At 43.5% G+C, this 22,896-nt stretch overlaps 2 protein-coding genes across 2 annotated transcripts; both read right to left on the bottom strand.

Moving 5' to 3' along the window:
* Nucleotides 1–391: 391 nt before the first annotated feature.
* On the bottom strand, nucleotides 392–17,244 carry LOC149321012 (uncharacterized). The gene is made up of 5 exons (XM_089495572.1): nucleotides 17,210–17,244; nucleotides 6,746–6,909; nucleotides 5,823–5,989; nucleotides 1,202–1,708; nucleotides 392–766 (listed from the first exon to the last, which is right to left on the bottom strand). Exons 1-5 carry the CDS (start codon nucleotides 17,242–17,244, stop codon nucleotides 392–394), a joined length of 1,248 nt encoding a protein of 415 aa, XP_089351698.1.
* A 1,122-nt stretch (nucleotides 17,245–18,366) lies between these two features.
* LOC149321011 (uncharacterized) lies at nucleotides 18,367–22,430 on the bottom strand. The gene is made up of 3 exons (XM_089494499.1): nucleotides 22,325–22,430; nucleotides 20,885–21,051; nucleotides 18,367–19,662 (listed from the first exon to the last, which is right to left on the bottom strand). The coding sequence occupies exons 1-3, from the start codon at nucleotides 22,428–22,430 to the stop codon at nucleotides 18,367–18,369; spliced, it is 1,569 nt and encodes a 522-aa protein (XP_089350625.1).
* Between the last annotated feature and the right edge of the window lie 466 nt (nucleotides 22,431–22,896).

Below are 22,896 nucleotides of genomic sequence, written 5' to 3'. Positions count from 1 at the left end.
GGAGGACGGAGTACCACAAAACGTTGGACATTCAAGAAAAATGGAAGACCTTCCAAAATCAAATCAAAAAACCCCAAACCACTCATATAAATTTAAATTCATGATTCTTAGTGACACTCAAAATGGAGGATATTTGGGAATTCCTCCTGGAGAGAAGGTTGAAATGGAGGACGTGTTCTGGAAAAGGAGGGCATCAGGTCAGCCAGCCTGGTGCAACACATGCAAAAAAGGTTGGCCCATACTTAGAATGATGCCACTGGGTTTCCTACTTTTCCTGAAGCCTGATCTCAATACATTCAGAGATGAAATGTTTATTATGTAAAACAAACTTTATTAAAACACACACAGGAGGCCTTAGTCAAGGGGAGCTGCCCATTCACTCTGGGGTGGGTCAGCGGGATTTCCACTTCCATTCAATATCCACATCAAGGTTTTCATCTCTTACTATCTTCAGGAGCTTCTTATACATTTCCTTATTGATCTCAGAACAGAAAGACAACACGAGGTAACTCAGCTCATTCTCTGCCAATAAAAATTGGTGGATGGTGCTGAAGGACACGTGGACTTTAACCAATATGAGCTTGTGTAAGTTTCGCAAGGTGGTGCCAGGGGTCGCTGCCAGCACATTCACAAATGTTTCGTCCAAGCTAAGAGGCAGGAAGGATAATTCCACCTCTTCCAAGCATGGCGAATGTTTCAGAAGAGCTTCAAGGCACTCTCTTAGCTGCAGCCCATGCCAGTAAGGGAGGGAAGGATCGGGGTCATCCTGTGACAAGATAAACCTATGAAGATTTGGCAACCCACGAGGAAGAAGATTGACATCCCAGAGGATGGGCTGCACATTTGTTAGGTTTCCAGAGTGACACATGGATGGAGAGAAGTACACAATGTGTAGTGTCCAAAGATTCAGACAATGCTGTAGCAAAGCATGGAAAGAGAGCTCATCTACAAAACAGAAGCCACCGACTAAGAGATGTTTAAGGTGGGTCTTGAGGGTTGTTACAATCGGCAAAACCTCCCTCATGTCCATGGGCACCCTGCTTCTGATACTCAGCTTAGTAAGGTTGGAGCAGGACCAGAAGCTTTGGTCCAAGCTAGGTCTTCTCCTTAGGATCATTGAAGCTGCATTCATGTTTGGACACACAGAATAGACCATAGGCCAAAAGTCCACATATAGTTCATATATAAATTTGAGGCTCACCGTGAGTCCAGTGCTGTTCTCATTCAAGAGGTTGGACTTCCTTCTATGGGCCAGAGTCTCTAGAAAGGGGAACCCAGGAGGTATATGAGTGTTGTCAAATTGCTGGTGGTAGATGAGGCACACGACGCTTACCTGGTAGTTATGAAACAGTTTTTCCAGGTTGGGCAATGCCAGCAGCACAAAGACCAGGGTCCAGAGCACTGCTTTCTTGTTTCTCCCAGGGCCCCGTGGACCAATTGTGAGGTTCTTTAATGCCTGGCTGCAGTGGGATCCAGCAATGGGGTCATAGACCAGATGGAGGAGGGACAATGGAGACAGCCGTGCACAGAATGAGATGTCCAGGTCATGAAGTCTCTGACAGTAGGAGCGCACAGCCAACAATACCTGGGTGTCACACTGAGTAAATGAGAGGTTTAGACTTTGGAGATGCGGGAAGGCTTTCACCAGGTCAGCCAAAGCATTGGCAGGGATCTCAGTACAACGCTCAAGATTCAGTGTGGTTAAGTTCTGCACAGGATGCAACAATAAAAAAAACAAATCAGGGAGGAAAAGCAAAGTTCATTTTCATTTCTGCACACAGCATGTTTTACAATATCGCCCCTCTAGCCCCACACACTAGCATAATTTATGAACTACACACACATACACCTATATTCACCTTTACCTGAGGGTATTTTTCAATTTTAACTTTATAATCTGCTACTGCAATGGAAGGTTTAAAAGAATAATAAAAGACATGGGGGGGGGGGGAATTACAGGCAACCAAACTGCTTGAGAATAGGGAAGGGGAGGAAAAGACATTGACACCAGCTGACTGCCAATATCGCAGCTGCCCCAGCAGCAACATTAAGCCCCTGGGGACTTGCACGATTGCAAGCTCATTGACAGGGTTCCCCCATCTAAGAAAAGGGACACAGCAGCTACAGATTGGAGGCAATGTACTGCGAAAAGCAACATCAAAACAACTTTTTTTCCGGGTCTAATTTCAGTTTAAACTGTGCGTTATGTTGTTCTTGTATGCATCCGAGTCGTTTCAGATTTATGCCGATCCTACATAGGATCTTTTTGACTTCTTGACAAGTTTCTTCAGAGGGAGGTTGTTTGAGTAATCTCCCAAACATGTCAAATCCAAAAACAGACAACACTTTGGACATCTACTGTCGTGGGCTCAAGTCGCAACTAAGCCAATGATGAGCAGATGTCCACAATCATCACTTCAAAGAGGTAGAATTCAACGATATAGCCATGTTAGTCTGTAGAATCAGTATGTAGATAGATCTTATAGCACCTTTGAGATTAACTAAAGAAAGAAGTTAGTAGCATGAGCTTTTGTAGTCTTAAGTCTTCTTCCTCAGATGCATTTGGACCAAATGCAAATGCATCTAATGAAGTAGACTTAAGTCTATGAAAGTTCACGCTACCAACTTCTTTCATTAGTTAGTCTCAAAGGTGCTAGAAAATCTGTCTTCATACTGATCACTTCAAAAACTAGTTTTGTTCATAGGCCAGTAAAAACCTCAGTGCTTACATTCTGTTTTATTCCTGAACTGCATTAAATTGTCACTGAGCCCAGCCAGACTGTCAATATGCAGTGGTTTATATTGTATACCTTACTGCAGTTCATTAACATTTCTTATCAGTTCTTCCTGCAAAACATTGCTGGAATGTAGAAGCAAAAAAACAACTTAATTTGTTTGTGGGCATCTTGTTTGTGATGTGGGTTGTAAGCCCCTCAAATCCCCCAGATGTACTTCCAAAATGTTGCAGTCCCCACATGGTCGTCTTTGGTTTCTCCCCCAATGTCTCCTTAATTTTGTTTCTCCCTCCTCCCCTCCAGGGTATAGTGCTAATAACTGGTAAAAATGCAATGCACTATTTCTGTGTTTGTTTGCCCTGAGCAAGATCCCCCTCCTCCCTCCTTCTTGCTCTCTCACACATACACACACCTCTCCCTGGACAGTCTGGTCTAATGCCTCAGATCACACAGGGAGTGTGTGTGCATTGTGGTTATCTTGCTTCAAGAAAAATAACATAGGAAAAGCACTATTAAAGTTTATCATATTAGCGTTATAACTCTAGAGTGAGTTTTTAAACATCAAAAACATTAAAAGGGAACTGTCTGAGATGAGGAAGAGTAGAGAAAATCAGGGCAGGGAATGGAAGCATCCTGAAAATAGGGAGGCCTCAGGGACTGGATGTGTGTTTTGTCTGCATTTAACTCATTTCTGACTTATGGCGACTGCCAACCTGTACACGGTGAGGGCTGAGCATTGGCACGCTCCGAGCCCTCAATGCACCGCCCAGGCACCATCTTGGCATGCCCATCCACATGACACATGCCATGACGACGTCCCTCGGGCACAGCGCCCAAACATCGCAGTTCCCTTATCTGTTGGAGTTCCCCAAGGCTCTGTTCTGGGTCCCCTTCTGTTTTCTCTCTACACACTGTCCTTAGGTAAACTGATCAACTCTTTTGGTTTTTCCTACCATCTGTATGCCAATGACACCCAGGTGTATCTTTCCACCCCTGACCTTTCTCCAAGGCTTGAACAGCAAGTCTCATCTTGTCTCACGGCTGTCTCACAGTGGATGCGCCATCGGCGCTTGAAGCTCAACATGTCCAAGACGGAGCTTCTTGTCTTTCCTCCTAAGCCCACCCTTCAACACTCCTTTTCTGTCTCTGTGGACAACATTTCTATTCAACCAGTCCAGCAAGCCCGCAGTCTTGGTTTTATCTTTGACTCGTCTCTGTCGTGTATCCCTCAGATCCAGACCACAGCCAAGGCTTGTAGATTCTTTTTATACAATATTGCCAAAATCCGACCTTATCTCTCCGCCTCTACTGCCAAGATCCTGGTCCATGCCCTAGTTGTATCACAACTTGATTACTGTAACATCCTTCTGGCTGGGCTTCCTCTTTCTCACTTCCGTCCTTTAATTTCTGTCCAGCATTCAGCTGCACGTATTATCACATCCACCCACCGCTCTGACCATATCTCTCCTGTGTTGGCGTCCCTTCACTGGCTCCTCCTCTCTTTCCGCATTCAGTATAAGCTCCTGCTGTTGATGTTTAAAGCCCTCCATGGGCTGGCCCCTCCTTACTTATCAGACTTTATTTCTCCTCACCTTCCCACTAGGGTCCTCCCTTCTGGTAGTCAAGGTCTGCTGCCCCATCCCAGTTTAGCCCCTTTTCACTTGCTGCCCCTCACTCCTGGAACCTTCTTCCCCCGCAAGCAAGAGCCATCACTTCTTTAACCAGCTTCAAAACGGAGTTGAAGACCATCCTGTTCAGGGCAGCATTCCCAGGCATTGCATAATTGTCACTTGCTGTTTGATGTTCTTTTGTTGCCTGTTTTATTGGATCATTTCCTGTATTGCTATGTATTTTATATGTATTATCCTACTAGAGAGGCCCCTTCCCCACCACCACTCCCTTTGTGTCGTGTCTTTTTAGATTGTAAGCCTGAGGGCAGGGATCCGTCCAATTAAAAAGATTGTATGTACAGCGCTGTGTAAATTTACAGCACTTTATAAATAAAGGTTAATAATAATAATAATAATGATAGTAATAATAGTAATAATAATAATAATAATAATAATAATAATAATAATAATAATAATAATAGTGTAGAAGGGGCATCATCTGGCATGCCTATGGTGCTCCTTTCGGTTCTACCAGCTTCTTTTTGCTCCTTCCAGAGGCCATGGCGTGCAGTTGCCGCAGCTTCCATTGGGGCACAAAGGGGTGGCATTGAGCCACTCGTATGTACAGCCCCAGTCTCTAAGGCAGACGTATTACAGGATTTTCTTGGCAACTTTCTTCAGAGGGGGTTTGCTATTGCCATCCTCTGAGGCTGAGAGACACTGACTTGCCCAAGGCCTTTCAGTGAATTTTCATGGCCAAGCAGGGATTTGAACCCTGCTCTCCAGAACCCTAGTCCAATGCTCAAGTCATTACATCATGCTGACTCTCACATAGGAAGTAGACTGAAGTCATGCTCATGCTGCCAATTTGTTTCTTTCCATTAGTCTCAAAGGTGCTACAAGATCTCTTTACGTACCTATTCTACAGACTTTACATACCTATTCTACAGCTATATCTTTTAATTTAATAATTACAGTTCACACCCACACATATTGTTTGTTTGTTTGTTTTTAATCACCAAGGTGGGGTGGGATAGGGGAGCAGGAATATCCTGGCATGTCAAGTAGGAACCAAATAATTTGGGAGACTGCAAAAAAGAAGGGGAAATAGACCCCATACAACATCTGATAGGTAAAGCATCCTTTTGGTCTTTTTTTAGAGTCTTCTATATGTACAGTACTTGAATAGGACCACCTCCTGGCATTTATCATATAAGGAAAAGCCCACTGTGCAGTGTTCTGTGACTTTCTATTGTTAACCAGTGTCAAACAAGGGACATTGTGCCCAACAAAGTCCCAGAAGTAACAAGAGGTCCATAGAGGCAAGGAAAGAACAGGAACAGAACTCTTATTTGAAAGACAGAACTTGTCCAAGAAGTACCCATCCAGTTTGTGCACACACACACATTCTCTCTCTCTCTCTCTCTCTCTCTTTCATATAAATACACAGACAGGGATGAACACACACCCCAGTTACCTTGCAGCGCACTATGATCATCTGGATGAGTGACGTGTTGACCAGGTTTGAGCATAAGGTGAAGTCCAGCTTCGTCAGGAGAGGCACCAGGAGGGAGCGTAACACAGGAGGAGTCAAACGTTTTTTCTTTATTACTAGGTTGAAGAGCTCCTGGACAAAGAAGTCAGCTGGAAAGGGCAAATATTTTGTTTTGTTGTTGTCATGTGCCTTCAAGTCATTCCCAACGTATGGTGACCCTAAGGTGACTGTATCATGGGGTTTTCTTAGCAAGTTTCTTCAGAGGGGGCTTGCCATCACCATCCTCTCAGGCTGAGAGAGTGTGACTCAGAGGTTAACTGGAGGATTGGCATGTCATGGGGTGGGACGGAGAGGTTAGTCTCTCAGCAGGCACTCTGGAAGAAAGAAGTCAATATAACCTCAACTGGGAAAGTGGGGGTCATCTTTCTCCTAAGTGGCTCCAGGTGGCCTTGTCATTGTCATCATAGTACAGAAAAGCCTAGAATTCCTGACTATTGTCCATGCTGGTTGAAGGGGCTGAAGGAACTAAAAATCACAACATCAGTCAGGCAATGATTTCTGGTGGCATGTCTAAACTGCTGTGCCACACTGGAACAGCAACCCTTTCCAGTTTTGTTGTTGTTGTGGGCCTTCAAGTAGTTTCCAGGTTATGGTGACTCTATCATCATGTTTTCTTGGCAAGATTTGTTCAGAGGAGGGTGCCATTGCCAGCCCCCAAGGCTGAGAGAGTGTGACTTCCCAAGGTCACCTAGTGGGGTTCCAGGGCTGATTTGAACCTTGATCTCCAGGATCATAGTCCAACACTCAAACAACTATGCCATGCCAGTGAATGACTGATTCTGTAGCAGCATGAACCCCTTTTGACACCTCTGTCCCCCTCCTGCCACTTGTCCTGTGCCTCTCACCCAACATGTGGAAGGGTCCTACGGTGTCACAAGACTGGTAGTCAGCCACATTGTCCGTGTCATAATCTTTGATACCGACATCTTCCATATGTTCAGCCACATACTTCAAGCACAAACGCTGCAATGAGTCCACAGTCTTTTTCTTGGGCATGAAGTACCTAGAGCTGGAGACATGAGAGAGGAATGAAAAAACTAGGGAGAGTTTGAAAAGCAGATGGGAAGAGGCTGGGGCATGCTATTTGAAGAAGAAATTAAGGTTACAAACACTATTGTGGCACACGGGAGAAGAGTAATTCATAACTGAAAGTCTTACAATATTGTGCTTTGTTATTATTGTTGTTGTTTTTGTGTGCCTTCAAGTTGTTTCCGACTTATGGAGACCCTAAGGCTCAATGGGGTTTTCTTCTCAAGATTTATTCAGCTGAGGTTTGTCATTTCCTTCCTGTGAGGCTGAGAGCATGTGACCTACCCTAGGTTACCCAGTGAGTTTCATGACCGAGCTGAGAATCGAACCCTGGTATCCAAAGTTGTATTCCAACACTCAAACCATTATGTCACACTGGCTCTATTTACTGTTTATCTACTAACCCTGAATTGCAAGACACCAACTGGCATGGAAAGAAAGTGACTTGGAAAGGAAGCTCCTGAGTCATCTAAAGCAACCAAAGTAACCACGCACACTTGTGGGGGAACTTAAAAGAGCCACGATGTGAGGAAAATACAACAAATCACAAAGCCTCTACAGGAATCAGAATCTGATGCCTATTTAATGGGGTGCAAGGTCTGTATTCTGGAGAACAATTCAGAGATCCATATCCAAATCAAGCCAAACCAACTAAATTCACCATGGCAAGCTCTTCAGACTATCAGTGAGCCTGGCATTGGAGTCCATTTTCCCAAATAAAGATTTCTACTTGGCTGGGATTTTGGGTCATGGAGGTTTTTCAGCTGTGCTAATCACACCTATCTAGTTGCTCTGGAAGTTAAGGTTGTGATCCATTTTATCCTATGAGCTTCCAGTGTGTGTGTGTATGTTTGTTTGTTTTTTGGTTTTTGTTGTGTTTTTTTATTTATATACCGCTATTCCAAAGATCATAACGGTGAACAGCAAGTAAGCTAATTAGCAAGTAAGCTAATTTGCCCCCAACAGTCTGGGTACTCATTTTAGCGACCTCGGAAGGATGCAAGCCTGAGTCGAGCTTGGGCCCTTTTGCTGGTCTTGAACTCGCAACCTTGTGGTTTCGAGTGAATGGCTGCAGTACAGGCATTTAACCACTGCGCCACCAGGGCTCCTATGTTGGGGTTGTTGTTGTGTGCCTTCAAGTCATTTCCAATTTATGGTGACCTAAGCCTGGAAGAGGAGACTCCTCCCTCCATAACTGTCATCTTCCGGCCTATGAGGGAGTTGACCAGGCAGGCCCAGCTCCATCAGGGCTAGCCTGAAGAAGAGCCCTCCCTCCAGGCCATCTGCCTTGGTCCAGGCCTCAGAGGGAGAAAAAAATGCTGGACCTGATCCCCTCCTCCCCCCCTTCCACCATTCCCTTTTCCTTTTGTGTCATGTTTTTTTAGACTGTAAGCCTGAGGGCAGGGAACCGTCTCTTATCCCCTCTGTTGTAAGCCGCCCGGATTCCCAGTGATTGGGCAGCATATAAATAAATCCTATTATTATTATTATTATTATTATTATTATTATTATTGAGAACCTATCATGGGGGTTTCTTGGCAAGATTTGTTCAGAGGGAGTTTGCCATGGCTATCCTCCGAGGCTGAGAATGTGTGACTAGGTAGATACCTAATCTGGGTTGGCCAAACCATGGTGGAGGCTACTCAAAAGTAAGCAGATCAGCAGGAATACCACCATTTGGGAAACTCACCTGGCAAAGAGACAGTGGAAATGCTCCCCTGGCTGCCTGGCTGTGAGGCAAGAGATCCTTGCCAAGCTCAGTGTATACTACCTTGGCTGCCCCTCTTGTGTGGGTCCTTCTTGCCTTTTTTCCCCCCAGGTTGATTTGGGCTCTGTTTTCCTCGCTCCTTGATCCAGGCAGTTAACAAAATCTACCAATTGAAGGTAAAGTCCTCCTTCCCTCTTCTTGGGCTGCCTTTTTATAGAGCACCTGGCTTTGGAAACCCAAAAGCCCTGTTCCTCCCAAACCTCAGGACGAGTGAGTAGCTCCATGGGGCAGGCAGATCTCCTTCTAGGAAAGGTAGAGTGATTGACTGGTGAGGAGACTGAGGCTCGAAGTAACCAAGGAAGCATCAGCAAAATTCAAAGGCATAGTCCATATTTATACCCTCCATTTCCAAGCCTCCTCATACCAGGTGTTTCCTTACTAAAGGTGAACCAAAGATCTTTTATTCCCTCTCACAGAATTCTCTGCTAAATTGATGGTCTTTTGAAGGGTCTTTCCCCACCATACAGTCACTCTAAGAATAGAAATGGCTGGTCAAAACAAGGCTGATGCTATTATTCCCCTAGGGGAAAGAAAAAGAGTTTTGATAGCTAAAGCTGTCTAGAAATGAAATTTCTCAATGCTCCTCTCCTCCCCCAAAAATGTTTTAAGCACTCAGTGAGTCTAGGCCAATTCTATACTGGAGTCAAGGTTTCTAAAACCGGACATCTGGAGCATTTTGGCTCAAGGAAGAAGCATTATCAGCCATTCCCCTTAACCTCCCCTCTGAGTTTAACTGCAGTGTACACAGTGGTGTGTGCATGTGCTCATATGTGTAAGCAGCAGTATATTATACTGAAGAGCCATCATGGCATAATGGTTTGAGTTTTGAACTATGACTCTAGAGACCAGGGTTGACCATCCAAACCAAATGGATGATCTTGGGTCACGTGCTCTCAGCCTCACGAGAAGACAGTGGCAAAACTCTTAACAATTCTTGCCAAGGAAAGAAACCATGTGATAAGTTTGACTTGGTCACCATAAGTTGTAAAGTCACAGAACTGAACGATCCCAGTTATCAAAAATATTTGCAGATGAAGTTGTCCTGAAAGGGCAATTAAGGCCTTTTACTTTAACTAAAGACCATTTCCAGATGAGAATGGAAACAGCTAGAATTAATCAGCACACTTGTCTGCATTTTGCCATTGTACTTGGAAGGAATGGATGTGGGGTGGGTCATAAACGGTGCTTGCATTTCCACATCTCTTTTCCCATCCACGTTCTTGAACAGGGGTATTTCACCTTTTTTTCTCCAAGTACATAGAAGGGAAGGAGAAGAGGGTTAGAAATAACCCATCTTCATCTGTGATGCTGCTTTCTTCTCTAGAAAAGTGAAAGGAGGGAAGAACAGAGGAAATGGGATCCCCAGCATACAAACACCTCTTTCATTCTTGAAAAGCTGTTGGCGTAGTAATATTTGTATAATCATAGCTTGTTAGAAATATCCCCCTTTCAGCATCATTGTATTTGAATTAGCTGTTTGATTTAATGATTGATTTAGTATGCTAAATCTCCCCCACTAACTTTCCCATGTCTTTCTAGTAGCTTCATGTTCCAGCGCTAGTGTCCCAAGTCCAAAACACACTGCAGAAATAATCCAGTTTGAGACCACTTTAACTGCCTTGGCTCTGTGCTTTGAAATCCCGGGAGTTGTAGTTTATTGTGGCACCAGAGCTCTCTGACAGACAAGGCTAAATGGCTCACAAAACTACAGTTCCCAGAACTTCATAGCATTGAGCCAGGGCAGTGAAAGCAATCTCAAACTGGATTATTTCTACAGTATGTTTTAGACCAGTATGTTTTAGACCTAAGTCTCCTTTGACTGCTTATATACAGTGGGCCCTTGGTATCCACTAGGGACTGTTCCAGGAAATTAAGCTCCATGGATACTCAAGTCCCAGTATATACCCTGGCATATATGCAAGCAAGCCATGGATGGGTCAATCTATGCATGTGGAGGACTAACAGTAGTTGTAAAGATCTGGATGCCAAGATGATTAAACTGAGGTTGTCATAGTTTGGACATATCATGAGAAGGCATGATTCATTAGAAAAGACAATGATGCTTGGTAAGGTAGAAGGCAATAGGACAGTGGTTCCCAACCTTTGTTGGGCTGTGTCCCCCATTGGGGATGAAAGTCCCGCCCGTGGCCTCCCTGATTGGTTGGGAGGCTGAGAAGCGGCGGGACTTTCGGCTGTCTACAAGCCCCAGCGGGCTTTGTGGCCGGAAGTCCTGCCCCTTCCCGGCCTCCCAAACAATTAGGGATGCCGCTGAGGGAAAAGAGGCGGGACTTGCAGCCGCAAAGCCCGCTGGGGTTTGCAGTCCCGTCCCCTTCTCCCTGTGGTTGCCTGGCAGCCACGGTGAGAAGAGGAGGAGGCGCCCCCCCGTCCCTTCCTCCTTGCGGGTGTCTGCGCCAGTGCTGTCACTCCCAGGGAGAAGGGAAAGGAGGGTACATTATTTTAATGTACCATCTTGGAAACACTGTTTCAAACTAGGCTGCTTTACTTTTGTTGACTGTACATAGAGTAGGACAATTCCCTTTGACTTTGACTTAAGCTGACGTCTCACTGGAAACAGAATTCTCACCCTCCGGGTGTATCCACACTACTAAGTTATTGCACTTTGCTACTAGTTCAACTGCATGTCTCCATCCTGTAGAATCCTGGGATCTGTAGTTTGCTAAGGGCTTTCCTGAATTCTCTGCTAGAAAGCTCTACTGCTTTAGGCCAGAGGAACATACCTTCCCATACTACAAATCCCAGAATTCCAAAGGATGGCAGTTAAAATAGTGTCAAAGTGCTATAATTCTGCAGTGTAGATACACTCATAGTTTTCTATGTTGATGGAAAACTGACAATCTCCACTGTTTTCACTGGGCATTCTCACCCTTACCATCTGAAGAACCCCCTCCTTCCAAAGACCAGAGGAATTTTCTTATGCTACCTGATTGTGGCTGCCTCTTCAGTGTGATTTGTGTTCTCTATTCTAGACAATGAGCTCTAATGAAGCAGACACTAATCCTCTTTTGCAGACCCTCCCACCCTGAGGCCTGCCATTAGCAACAGAACAAGACACATGCAAATCACTCCTGCTTTCCCAGGTCACACTCTGTGTGTGTGTGTGTGTGTGTGTGTGTGTGTGTACACAGAACTCCTTTCCAAACAAGCATTCTCTGAAAATGCCAGCCACAGATGCTGGATACACCTCAGGAAGCACCTCCTCTAGAACATGGCCACATAACTCGAAAACCTCACAAAAAACTATAATCATAGAAACTATTAGGAGGAACTTCCTGAAGACAAGAGTGGAATATGCTGCCTTGGAGAATAGTGGAGTCCCCTTCTTTGTGGTTTTTAAATAGAGGCTGGATGGCCATCTGTCAGGAATTATTTGATTTTGTGTTCCTGCATGGCAGAATAGGGTTGGGCTGGGTAGCCCTTGGAGGCCCTCACAATTCCTACCCAGGTTGGTATCAGCACCAATGGAGTTGCCAGGCCAAACGGGAGGGAGAGCTATAGATAAACATAGGAGCCAAGGATTTCAGTTGGAACAATGTTAGCAGCACTATGACTGAGGCTGCCAACAGGTCTCCATTGCCTCCCAGCTTCTAAACAATGAGATTCTGTAATGACTTGATAGTGAAAGAGGTCAAGGTAAGCATGGACTTCCCCACATTTATGTGGGTGGAGATCACATAGTCTACCAACTGAACGAGGGAGGACAACCCACAGGGCACCTGAGTGTACCCAAAGTGCTGCTTCTGGATCATTACCACATCTTCTGAAATAAATTTTAGGCCAAGGCAAAATTGTCACCAAGGTGCACTTCCACATTTGCCAAAAGTGGGCAAATGGTACTGACTACAGACAAGAATGACTGGCATACATCATCTATTTGCAACAGTGGCAGAGTAAATGTAGACATCATGTTCATTTGGGTAGACATCACACACTCTGCCAAGTCAACGAGGGACGAGACCCCACAGGGCCACCTGAGCATACTCAAAGTGCTGCTTCTGTATCATTACCATATCCTCTGAGACAAATGCAGGACTCAAGGACTTCAATCAGAGCAATGCTGGCAGCATGACTGGAGCCCACAACTGGTGTCCATTTCTATCCAGCCTTTATGTAGTGAGGTTCTGTAATGCCTTGCAAGAGAAAGAGAGCCAAGCTAAACCTGCCACTTCCCCCATTTGTGTGGGTGGATATCACACGCACTGCCAACTCAGGGAGGGAGGATAAACCACAGGAGACCAGAACACATCCAAAATGCTGCTTGTGGATCCTGAGCACCACCTCTCGGACAAACCCAGGACTCAAGGCTAGAACAATACTAGCAGCACAATGATTGAAGCCAACAAGAGGTCTCCATTGCCACCCAGCCCATAATCAGTGATCTTCTGTAATGTCTGGTGAGCGAAAGAGGGCAAGGTGAGCCTGGAATTTCCCACATTTGTAGCTGGATGTAACACATTCTGCCAACTCAGTAAGGGCAGAAAACCCACAGGGCACCTGAGCATACCCAAAGTGCTGTTTGTGGATCATTAATACAACCTGTGAGACAAACGGAAGGTCAAGGATGTCAACTGCAGCAATGCTAGCAATACAAAGAACAGGGCTGATAACAGGTCACCATCACTATCAAGCCATAAGCACTGAGCCTCTATAATACCTGGCAAGCAAACGATTGCCAAGGTAAGCCTGTAGCTCCCCCCACATTATGGACTCCGCTGACTCAGTAAGGGAGGAGGAAAACTCACAGTGGACCTGAACATACCCAAAGTGCTGCTTGTGGATCATGAGCACCATCTCTGAGGCAAATGTAAGGTGCAAGGACTTCTGTTGAAGCAATATTAGAGGAGCACAAAGATCAGGGCCTACAAAAGATCTCCTTTGATATCCAGCCCATGAACAGTGAGCTTCTGTAATGCCTGGCAAGACAAAGAGGGGAAGGGAATCCCAGAGCTCCCCCCATTTGTGTGGGGGTACATCATATGTTCTGCTAACTCAGTGAAGATAGAAAACCCACAAGACACCTGAGCATACCAAAAGTGCTGTGTATGGATCATGACCACAGGGTCTCAGTCAAATGCCAGACCCAAAGGACATCAGTTGGAGCAATGCTAGCAACTCAAAGATAAGGCCAACAGCAGGTCTCCATTGACATCCAACTGGTAATCAGTGAGGTTCTATAATGTCTGACAAGAGAAAGAGATCCAAGGGAAGCCTGGAGGTTTCTCCATTTGTATCCATGGACATCACTCACTCTGCCGACTCAAGGAGGGAGGATAACCCACAGGGCACCTGAGTATATACCCAAAGTGGATCATGACCACAGCCTGTGAGACAAATATAGGACCTAAAGTAATGCAGGCAGCATAACAATCAAGGCCGACAACAGGTCTCCATTGCTATCCAAACCATAAGCATAGTATGCCTGGACCCCTGAATTGAGCTGGGACAGCACCGAGGATTTCAGTACCTCTGTCAAACAACCCATTCAGGGAGAAAAAAAGACAGATCTTCTAGAAACGGTTTCTTGAAATTATTTTTCATTTATTTATTGCCTCTGCTATTACTATATCAGCATGCTGTTGTGGGTCACTGTTAGATTTTGTTACAAAAGATCCTGGTTAGTATTTCTTTATTTCCCTTTCTTTCACATAACTAACTTTTCTTCTTAATATATATTGCAAAAATATTATTACAATATAATAATATTTAGCAGCAACAACAACAAATTATTTGTCCTTACATAATTGTCTTGGTCCCCACCACCCATCAGCTGGATCAGCTCCAGAACATGGAACCCAGCTTGGTAGACATAGAAAAGATCATTTTATTTTATTATTTATTTTTATTTCTATGCCGCCTTTTTCCCAAAAAAGGAACACAAGGCAGCTCATAGGAAAAAAAAAACATTGAAACAAATTTATAAAAGACCATTAAAATTACCTTTTTTAATTTTAATGGTCTTTTTTATTACCTTACAAGGTTAAAACTGAAAACAGACAAAAGTTAAAAGCGTAATCTAAAAATATCCCCCCCCCTCGCTGTATGAAAGCCACCTGACCATAATTTTAAAAAGCCTGCCTGCATAAAAACATTTCCATCTGTTGGTGAAAGGAGAGCAGGGAGGGGACCTACCTAGCTTCCACAGAAGGGAGTTCCAGAGGATGGGAGCAGCTACCAAGAAAGCTCTCTTTCATGTCTTCACCAGGCGAGCCAGTGATGGTGGTGGGATTGAGAGAAAGCCTGCTCCTGAAGTTCTTAGGGCTTTAGTAGGTTCATATGGGGAGATAGGGTCTCTCAAATAGTCTGGGCGTAAGGCCATGTAGGGCTTTATAGATCGTGACCAGCGCTTTGAAGTGTGCCCAGAAATGAACCGGTAGCTTGTTTCACATACCTTGGTTTATTTTGAATTTCCATTGCTTCATCTATTGAGATTTGTTTCTGCAGCATTTTGATTTCTTTTATTATTGATATATTTGAAGGATTTTCTTGTAAAGCTTTTTTCTTTTTCTTTCAATTTTTCATGATTTTTTTGTATTTTTTCTTTCCTCTTTCTTTTCATTTCACAATTTTGTTGGATAAAAAATATCCATGCATGACTGCTTTGGATGCTTTCCTGCATGGCAGGAGGTTGGACTGGATGGCCCTTGCGGTCTCTTCCAACTCTATGATTCTATGATTCCCAAACCATAATTGCAACTGTTTCTTTCTTCAGATTTTCTTCGAAATATATTTTTATTTTTTTTAAATGAAGTTTATTACTGTTACATTAAAATGTACAGCAACTATAAAAAAACTAGAACAAACTTGCACAAAAACTCACTTACACATCTACATACATTCACAATAACATAGATACATATCGACACATACATACATACCCATTAATATACTACCAGTCTCCTTCTTACAAACATAAAACATGACTTCCTAGTGTAATAGTTATCGATTATAATCCGTAGCAAAAACTGACTTTGAATAAATGTCACAAACCAAATTAAATTATCTCTCTGTCTTATTATCATCTCTATTTCCATTATAATTAGGGAAAGAAAAGGAAAAAAATCCAAAATTGAAAAATACAAATAAAATATCCCATCTTCATATAGTGACTTTATTCAGCGGGTGATATAGATAAATTCCCCTTTCTTATTAACCATTTGTTAAACTCAGGATTAAATTTTTATATAATTTTAGCAAAAATAAAATAAAAGTAAAAAAGATAAATTGAATGTATTATATATTATACATTATGCACTATGTTCCTTTCGCCCTCAAGAAGTTGTTCACTCCAAGTATAGTTTTAATGTTTTGGATGATCATCTCTTTTTTTTGCAATAAATTCTCATTTAATTTCCAACTGTATTCTTTTGCTAGTTTAAATTGTCTTATATACTTAGCTTCTATTGTTCATTGATATTCTATCGTCTTTCTTATTTCTTGTGTCTTTTTTTTATTCTCCTAACCTTATTCATTGGCGTTTAGTTCATACTAATATTCTACATTGCTTTCCAAAATCATAAATTTATGGGGGGGGGGGGGGAGGTTCTCAACTTTAACTTTTTCTTACTGAGACCAACAATTTTAATTTATCTGATGGATTTAATGCTTGCTGTATCAATGTGAGCTTATAGATTTCTGGTTTATGCTAATACAGTTGTTGTTCTTTGCTCCTTGTACAGTGTGTTGGGCTCTTCTCTTGTGGGTGAAAGGGAACCTCCTTGATCAAGGATAGCTATCTTACCAGATAGATTTAGGGTCTAAACCCGCAGTCCACATACATTCGGGGTGCTTGTGATGGGAACTGGTATCTCAGTTCTGTCCCGCTACTTATACCTGCAGTCCATAATGCAGTGTGGTGGTTATTGGTGGTGGTGGTGTGTGCCTGAAAGTCGTTTCCGACTTACAGGGGCACAAAGCCAGACATAACATGGGGGTTTCTTGGCAATTTTTTTTCAGAGGTTTGGCCTTGCCTTCCCCTGAGGCTGAGAGAGTGTGACTTCCCCAAGGTCATCCAGTGGGGTTCAGGGCTGAGCTGGGAATCGAAGCCTGGTCTACAGAGTCACAGTCCAACACTCAAGCTACTATGCCACACTGGCAACACAGAGGGATTTCTGCTTTCAGAAAATCCTGGATCGAGCTGCTTTTTGCTGCCCATCTCCTCCAACCCATACCCACATGAAGGAGCATTTTGGTACGCATTTTCTCTTGACTGTCCTTCCTCTCTATTTCTTACTCTTCCCCCAATCTTCTTGGGTTAGGGAACTTACTAAAAAAAATAAATAAACCAGCAGAGCTTTGCTTTAAAAGCCTCACTTTCACGTCTGCGGTCGCCCTCGTCTTCTCGGGGTATCTCGTACCGACCTTAGCTCTTCTTAATTGGTCATAATCCACCCTCTAGAAGGACCCCCGATGGGCCTGTCTGGGTCCCCTTTATCTTCCCTTTGGGAGATTTGTTGTTATTTTGGCTACTTGGACGTGAATTGCCGCTGCCTATTACCCGCTACTGCAATAGGCTGCTTTCTGCTCTGCCATCTTACCGGAAGTCCCCAAATCACACATTTTCATTGTGTTTTTAGTCTGTTTATTTCAACCATCCAACATATAAAAACAAATGTTATACAAAAATATAAATCTATTTTATATTATCTTTATCTACTACTCAGATAAAGTGACACATTTTATCAGTTCTTACCATATATTATAAAACCTATTACAATCAAAAATAGCTTCTCAAACTTTCCACATTTCAATAAATACCTTAAATTATTCTTTAAATAACTCTGCATCATATCAGCATATTAATTTCAATACCACAAGGTATAGTCATGTTATCCTTTTGCAGGACATTTAACAATGACTCCTTTGGATCCTCAAAGATCAACATCTGTTCATATAGAACAGCATTTTGATATCATTTTAACTGTGATGGATTCATCATCTGGAGTGCTGGGATCTGTGGTTTTATGATATGTCTTGGCAAGAGAACTTCAGTGCCTCACAAAAACAGGAGTTAACTGCATAGTGCAAAATGGACCTAAAACACAGATTGCAGGATGAGACTGTACCCCCTATTAACACAAGATATAGTATACTAAGACTCTAACAGCTAATTTTTACACTATCACCAAATGTCTGAATCCTTCACCATTGGCTAAGGTTGCTGGGAGTTAGAACGTACAAATTTCGTCTGGGCCATGGTTGCCCATCCCTGGTGTGTTTACTCAAGATGCCAGAAAATTTGTAGTAAAGACAATCCTCACAGTCAGAGAATTATAAGGTCCCCTCCAGTTTACATTTTGTATTTATAAGATAGTATATAAAAGTACTATTTAGTATATTAATGTGGCACAGGCAGCTGTTCCAAAGAGAGAACTACAAATTGCTATACCATGTGCAACCTAAGATCCTTTATCTTTCTTTTTATCCCCTAAAGAGGGGAGAAATGAGAAACAGTAAGTTTTGTAACAGACAAGATGAAGTGTACAATTTGGACAGGAAGAGCCCCATACAATCATGACCTTATTGATTAGGGTGGCAGCCTACTAAGATATAATGTTTTATCAAAGAACTGATAATAGTCAACTCTTCAGCTGTGCTTTGTCATAAATAGCATATTACCTCCAGCCCCCCATAAAAATCTCTACAGAGGGCTCTTCATTGCCAATCAATACTTAGGTCAAGGCCCTCCCTGATAGCTTTACTGAGGAACTCTTCATAGTCTTTCTCATTTATGCCTGGGCACCTATTCACGACCAGGTAGTCTAGTGGATTCTCTAAAGACAACAGTAGATGGATTGTGTCCTTGGATATCTCGACTTGATCTAAACTAAGTTCACAGAGTTGTTGCAAGGCAGCTCCAGGGGGGTTCAGCACCTCCTTAAATATCTGATCCAGGGAGAAAGGCAGATGGGTAAAAATCAAGCGTTTTAGGCACGGAGATTGTTTCATGAGGCCTACAATACACTGTCTTAACATGATGGTGTGGTAGCGAGGCAGGGGATTCTCCTTCTTGGAGTAGTCCAGGGAGAAATAAGAAAGGTGAGGAAATTCAAGGGGAAGGCTGGAATCGCAGCCCATTGTCTCAGCATCTGGTTGCCTGTCAAGCCTAGGGCTTGGAGGAGAGAAGAATGAAACTTCAAACTCCTGGAGCTTGGGGCACTGGTGCAGCAGAGCATGGAAAGAGAATTCTTCAACAAAGGAGAAGTTACAGATTGAGAGGGACTGAAGTTGGGCCCCAAGGAATGCTGTCACAGGCAAAAGGTCCCTCAGGTCCCTGGGGCTGTCTTTCCTACAGCAGAGGTTCAAGTGAGTAAGATGGCGGCAATGGAAGAAATTTGGGGCCAAGGCAGAGTTGTCTTTAATCTGCACTTTCACATTTTCCAAAAGTGGGCACATGGCCGTAACTATAGGCAAGCATGACTGGCCAACTTTATCTATTTTCAACAGAGGCAGAGAAAATGTGGATCTCCCCTCATTCACCTGGGGTGAGATCACCAGCTGTGACACCTCAGCAAGGCTGGGAATGCCACAGGACAACGGAACCTTCTCAAATTGCCGCTTGTGGATCATTACTATGGCTTCAGACACAAATTTATGACCCAAGTGCTTCAGATTGGATAATGCCAGCAGCATGAAGGCCAGGGACGAAAACTGGTCTCCCCTGCCACCCAGTCCATAAGCAGCAAGCTTCTCCAATGCCTGGCAAGAGAAAGACTCTTGAGTGCAGTCATAGGCCAGATGGGGAAGAGAAACCAGAGACAGTTTGTCACACCAGGAGATGTCGAGTTCCTGAAGCCGCCGGCAGGAGGAGGCCAGAGCTGATAACACTCTTTTGTTGCACTGGGTCTGTGAGAGGTCCAGTTTGACCAGGCAGGGCAGACCTTCCACCAGGCAAACTAGAGCAGCTACCGGTATCCACTTGCAGCCATGGAGATTCAGCGAAGAGAGATTCTGCCGCAAGGAACAGAAAACCATGTCAGACAGCAAAGGCATCATTTATTGTGGTTTGCACACTGGTCATGTGGGAGTGTAGTGTGCTCCTCAACTACACAACTTTGGCCAAAGCAAGGAGCACCCACTGATCCTCACCCTTCTCTTATCATTTTCTTTAAGTATTTGACCTCAGGGCACTTGTTATTTTATTCATTAGTATCAGTGCTTCCCAAATTTTGGTACTCCATTTCTTTTGGACTTTATATCCCAGAAGCCCCAGACAACTTGACCATAGTCAGGTATCGTGGGAGCTGAAATCTGAAACATCTGGAGGACCAAAGGTTGGAAATTACTGATTTATATCCTGTCCTTTCCTCCAAAAATGGGACAAATTATTAAAATCAGAACAGGTTAAAAAACCATACAAAAACATTAGTACATTGTGTGTGTTTTCTCTAATAACATTTAAATCAACAAAACAGCACATAATTTTAAGTTGCGACAGTCATTATACACTCATTGTAGCTGATTCCACAAAGCTTAACAAAATAGGATTTTTTTCACTTGCCAGAGGTAAGTGGAACCATTGTACATTAAGACAGTTCCCAAGAGCCACAAGAGAGACAACCCTCTTCCTTGTTCCACATAGATTTCACAGAACAAAGTCATATGCTAGAATGCCAATGGGTCCAAACAATCCACAAAGGTGCCACCAGGAACAGGATTCCCCCACAGGAAAGGAGAGAAGTGCAAAGCAAGGCCCTTTTAGCAACATAGCCTCCCTAGGTGATTCCTATCCCGTTCGGGGGGGGGGGGGAAGCTAAGTGCAGCCCTTCTGGACCATCCCCCAAATCCCATTTTGACAAGCCTTCTGTTCCCCCAGGGCGATCGAGATGTTTCAATGGGAAGGCCACCAGAAGACCACGTGAGGAACAGCATCCACCCTTTCAAATATTAAGAGGCATAATGTCTCTGTTATAAGAAGGAATCAGAGATGTAGCCAAATCATTCATAAATGTGTATTCTCATTTTAAAACCATCTAGGTTGGCAGTCATCACTACATACTGTGCAGCTGAATTCCAGAAGTCCTTCCTCCTGAGTTTCTCAGGCTGAGCAGGGAGAAAGGCTTTTCCTTCTTCTACTCAGTGCCTAATTTTACACTCCCCAAGAAATCCATATCCAGTTTTTTGTGGGCCTTCGACTTCACCATGTCCAGTTCATTGTTACACGTAAGCTTACCTTGCAACGCATTGTGATGATTCGAGCAGTATCCTTCTTGACCAACTTTGAGCAAAAGGAGAGGTTGAGTATTGTCATTTGGGGCACGATGAGTGAATGAAGCAGGGGACGTGTGAGATGCCCGGTCCTCCACAGGTACAGGATCAATTTCTGGACATGGAAGCCAGCTATGTGGGCAGAGAGAAGGGGAACAACCCAGGATGGGTTGGTGAAATGAGAACAATGTCAGGTACGAGGACTAAGTATCCTAAAGGCACCAGATCCCACTTGATCCTGGAACTAAGTAGGATGAGACCTGGTTAGTAGGCATACCTCTGTTAGAAAAACTGCAGAAAAAGAAATCTTTTTATACCTGCCCAGTCTTCCCTTTCCTCTGGTCCTCTATGTAGCAGAAAGTTTTTTAGCATCATTGGCATTGAGAGGATGATGGAAGGGCTAGATTAACTTTTGTTGCAAGGTTGCAGCAATGTAACTGGAGGAGTCAATGCAATAAAGCTTGATCTGCGAAAGACTGAGTTCTGTTAGACAACCCTACTGTAACTGTGTACAGCTGCCTACAAAAGGTAAGGTAAAAATTACCTGCCTCTAAAATCTCTCGCTGAGGATATGGGAATAGTAAACAGAAAGAAAAGAGGAGACCAGTCTGACTCTCCAGGTATCCCCAATATGTTAAAAAAGCACAGATCCATATGTATGGCCACTAAAACAGAAACAATAATAAACAATTGAAAAATGATTAAAGCAAACGTTTCCCCTGGAAGCATTTTGGAAGAAATCTTTAAGAGGTCTCAATCACACTCAATCACAATTTCATTTATCCAAATCAGCATGCAATGCAAATTAAAAAAAAATCAAGAGATAAACAAACAAATGATCAAAAAAACTTAAACAACCCCATTTAAGTATTAATTTAAAACGGTTAAAACATAACACGCCCCATTTAAAAAAAACCCTTCCTCTGCTAGAACAAGTTAAAAGCCAAAGGCTTGCATAAATAAAACCCTGAATCATGGGGTTTTATTCACAAGTTTCTTCAGAAGGGGTTTGTCATTGCTATCCTTGCAGTGGGTTTCCACGGCTCAGCTGCGATTCTAATCCTGGTCTCTAGAGTCATAGTCCAATGCTCAAACCACTACACCACATTGGCTCTCTTAAGTCAGTTGCAACTTGGCCTGATGTCATACTTTGTCTACTGAAAGCTTATGCTGCAAGTTCTTTTGCATAATTTTAGTCTCAAAGCTACATGATCCCTTTGCATACTGATATTCCAGACTAACATGGCTAGATCTCTGACTTTACCTTCAGGTTGACTTGGTGAGTGTAGTGGCCAATGAGTTATTTAGGTATTAGGAGGAAAAAGAACCCACTTCTTGTGACTTTCTCTCCCCCAGTTTGCTGAAGTATACAGCATAGTAGTAGTACAGCCACAGTAGTACTTACTCAGGCGGTTGTTCCTGTAATCTCTGGCCCAAACATGCTTCATATTCTCAGCCACAATCTCCAAACTCCTCTCCTCCAGCGAGCGGTCTCTATTTCTTTTGGGCATCTTGCTTCTGAAGTGAGAAGCAAAAGACAGGTACTGAGAGAAATCTCAATAGGTTTAAGAACAGACTCTTCCAGAGCAGATGGACCTTTGGGTCAAAGCCAGCCTGGCTTTTAAAAAGCTACAGGAATCAGGGTCCTGATGGTGGGGTTTGTCACCATCAAGTCAAGTTGTTTCCAGTTTACGGAGCCCTAAGGCAAACCTGTCACAGGGTTTTCTTGGCACGTTTCTTCAGAATGGGTGTTCACCATTGCCATCCCCTGAGGTTGAGAGAGTGTGACTTGCCTAAGGTCACTCTGGGTTTTCATGGCTGAACAGGGATTTGAACCCTAGACTCTAGAGTCATACTCCAACAATCAAACCACTATACTACACTGCCTCAGCTGGGAAGGTTGGGAAGACTGAGGCAGCTCCTCTGAGAGACTGGATCAAGCCCCAAAAGCCAACCCAAACCAACTCTGGATAGACT

The sequence above is a fragment of the Sceloporus occidentalis genome, unplaced genomic scaffold, assembly GCF_023333645.1.
Source record: "Sceloporus occidentalis isolate IW3139 unplaced genomic scaffold, rSceOcc1.0.p SCAF_1, whole genome shotgun sequence".
Classification (NCBI taxonomy): Eukaryota; Metazoa; Chordata; class Lepidosauria; order Squamata; family Phrynosomatidae; genus Sceloporus; species Sceloporus occidentalis.
Note: the sequence above shows the minus strand (reverse complement) of the source record. Positions and strands in the feature narration are given on the sequence as shown.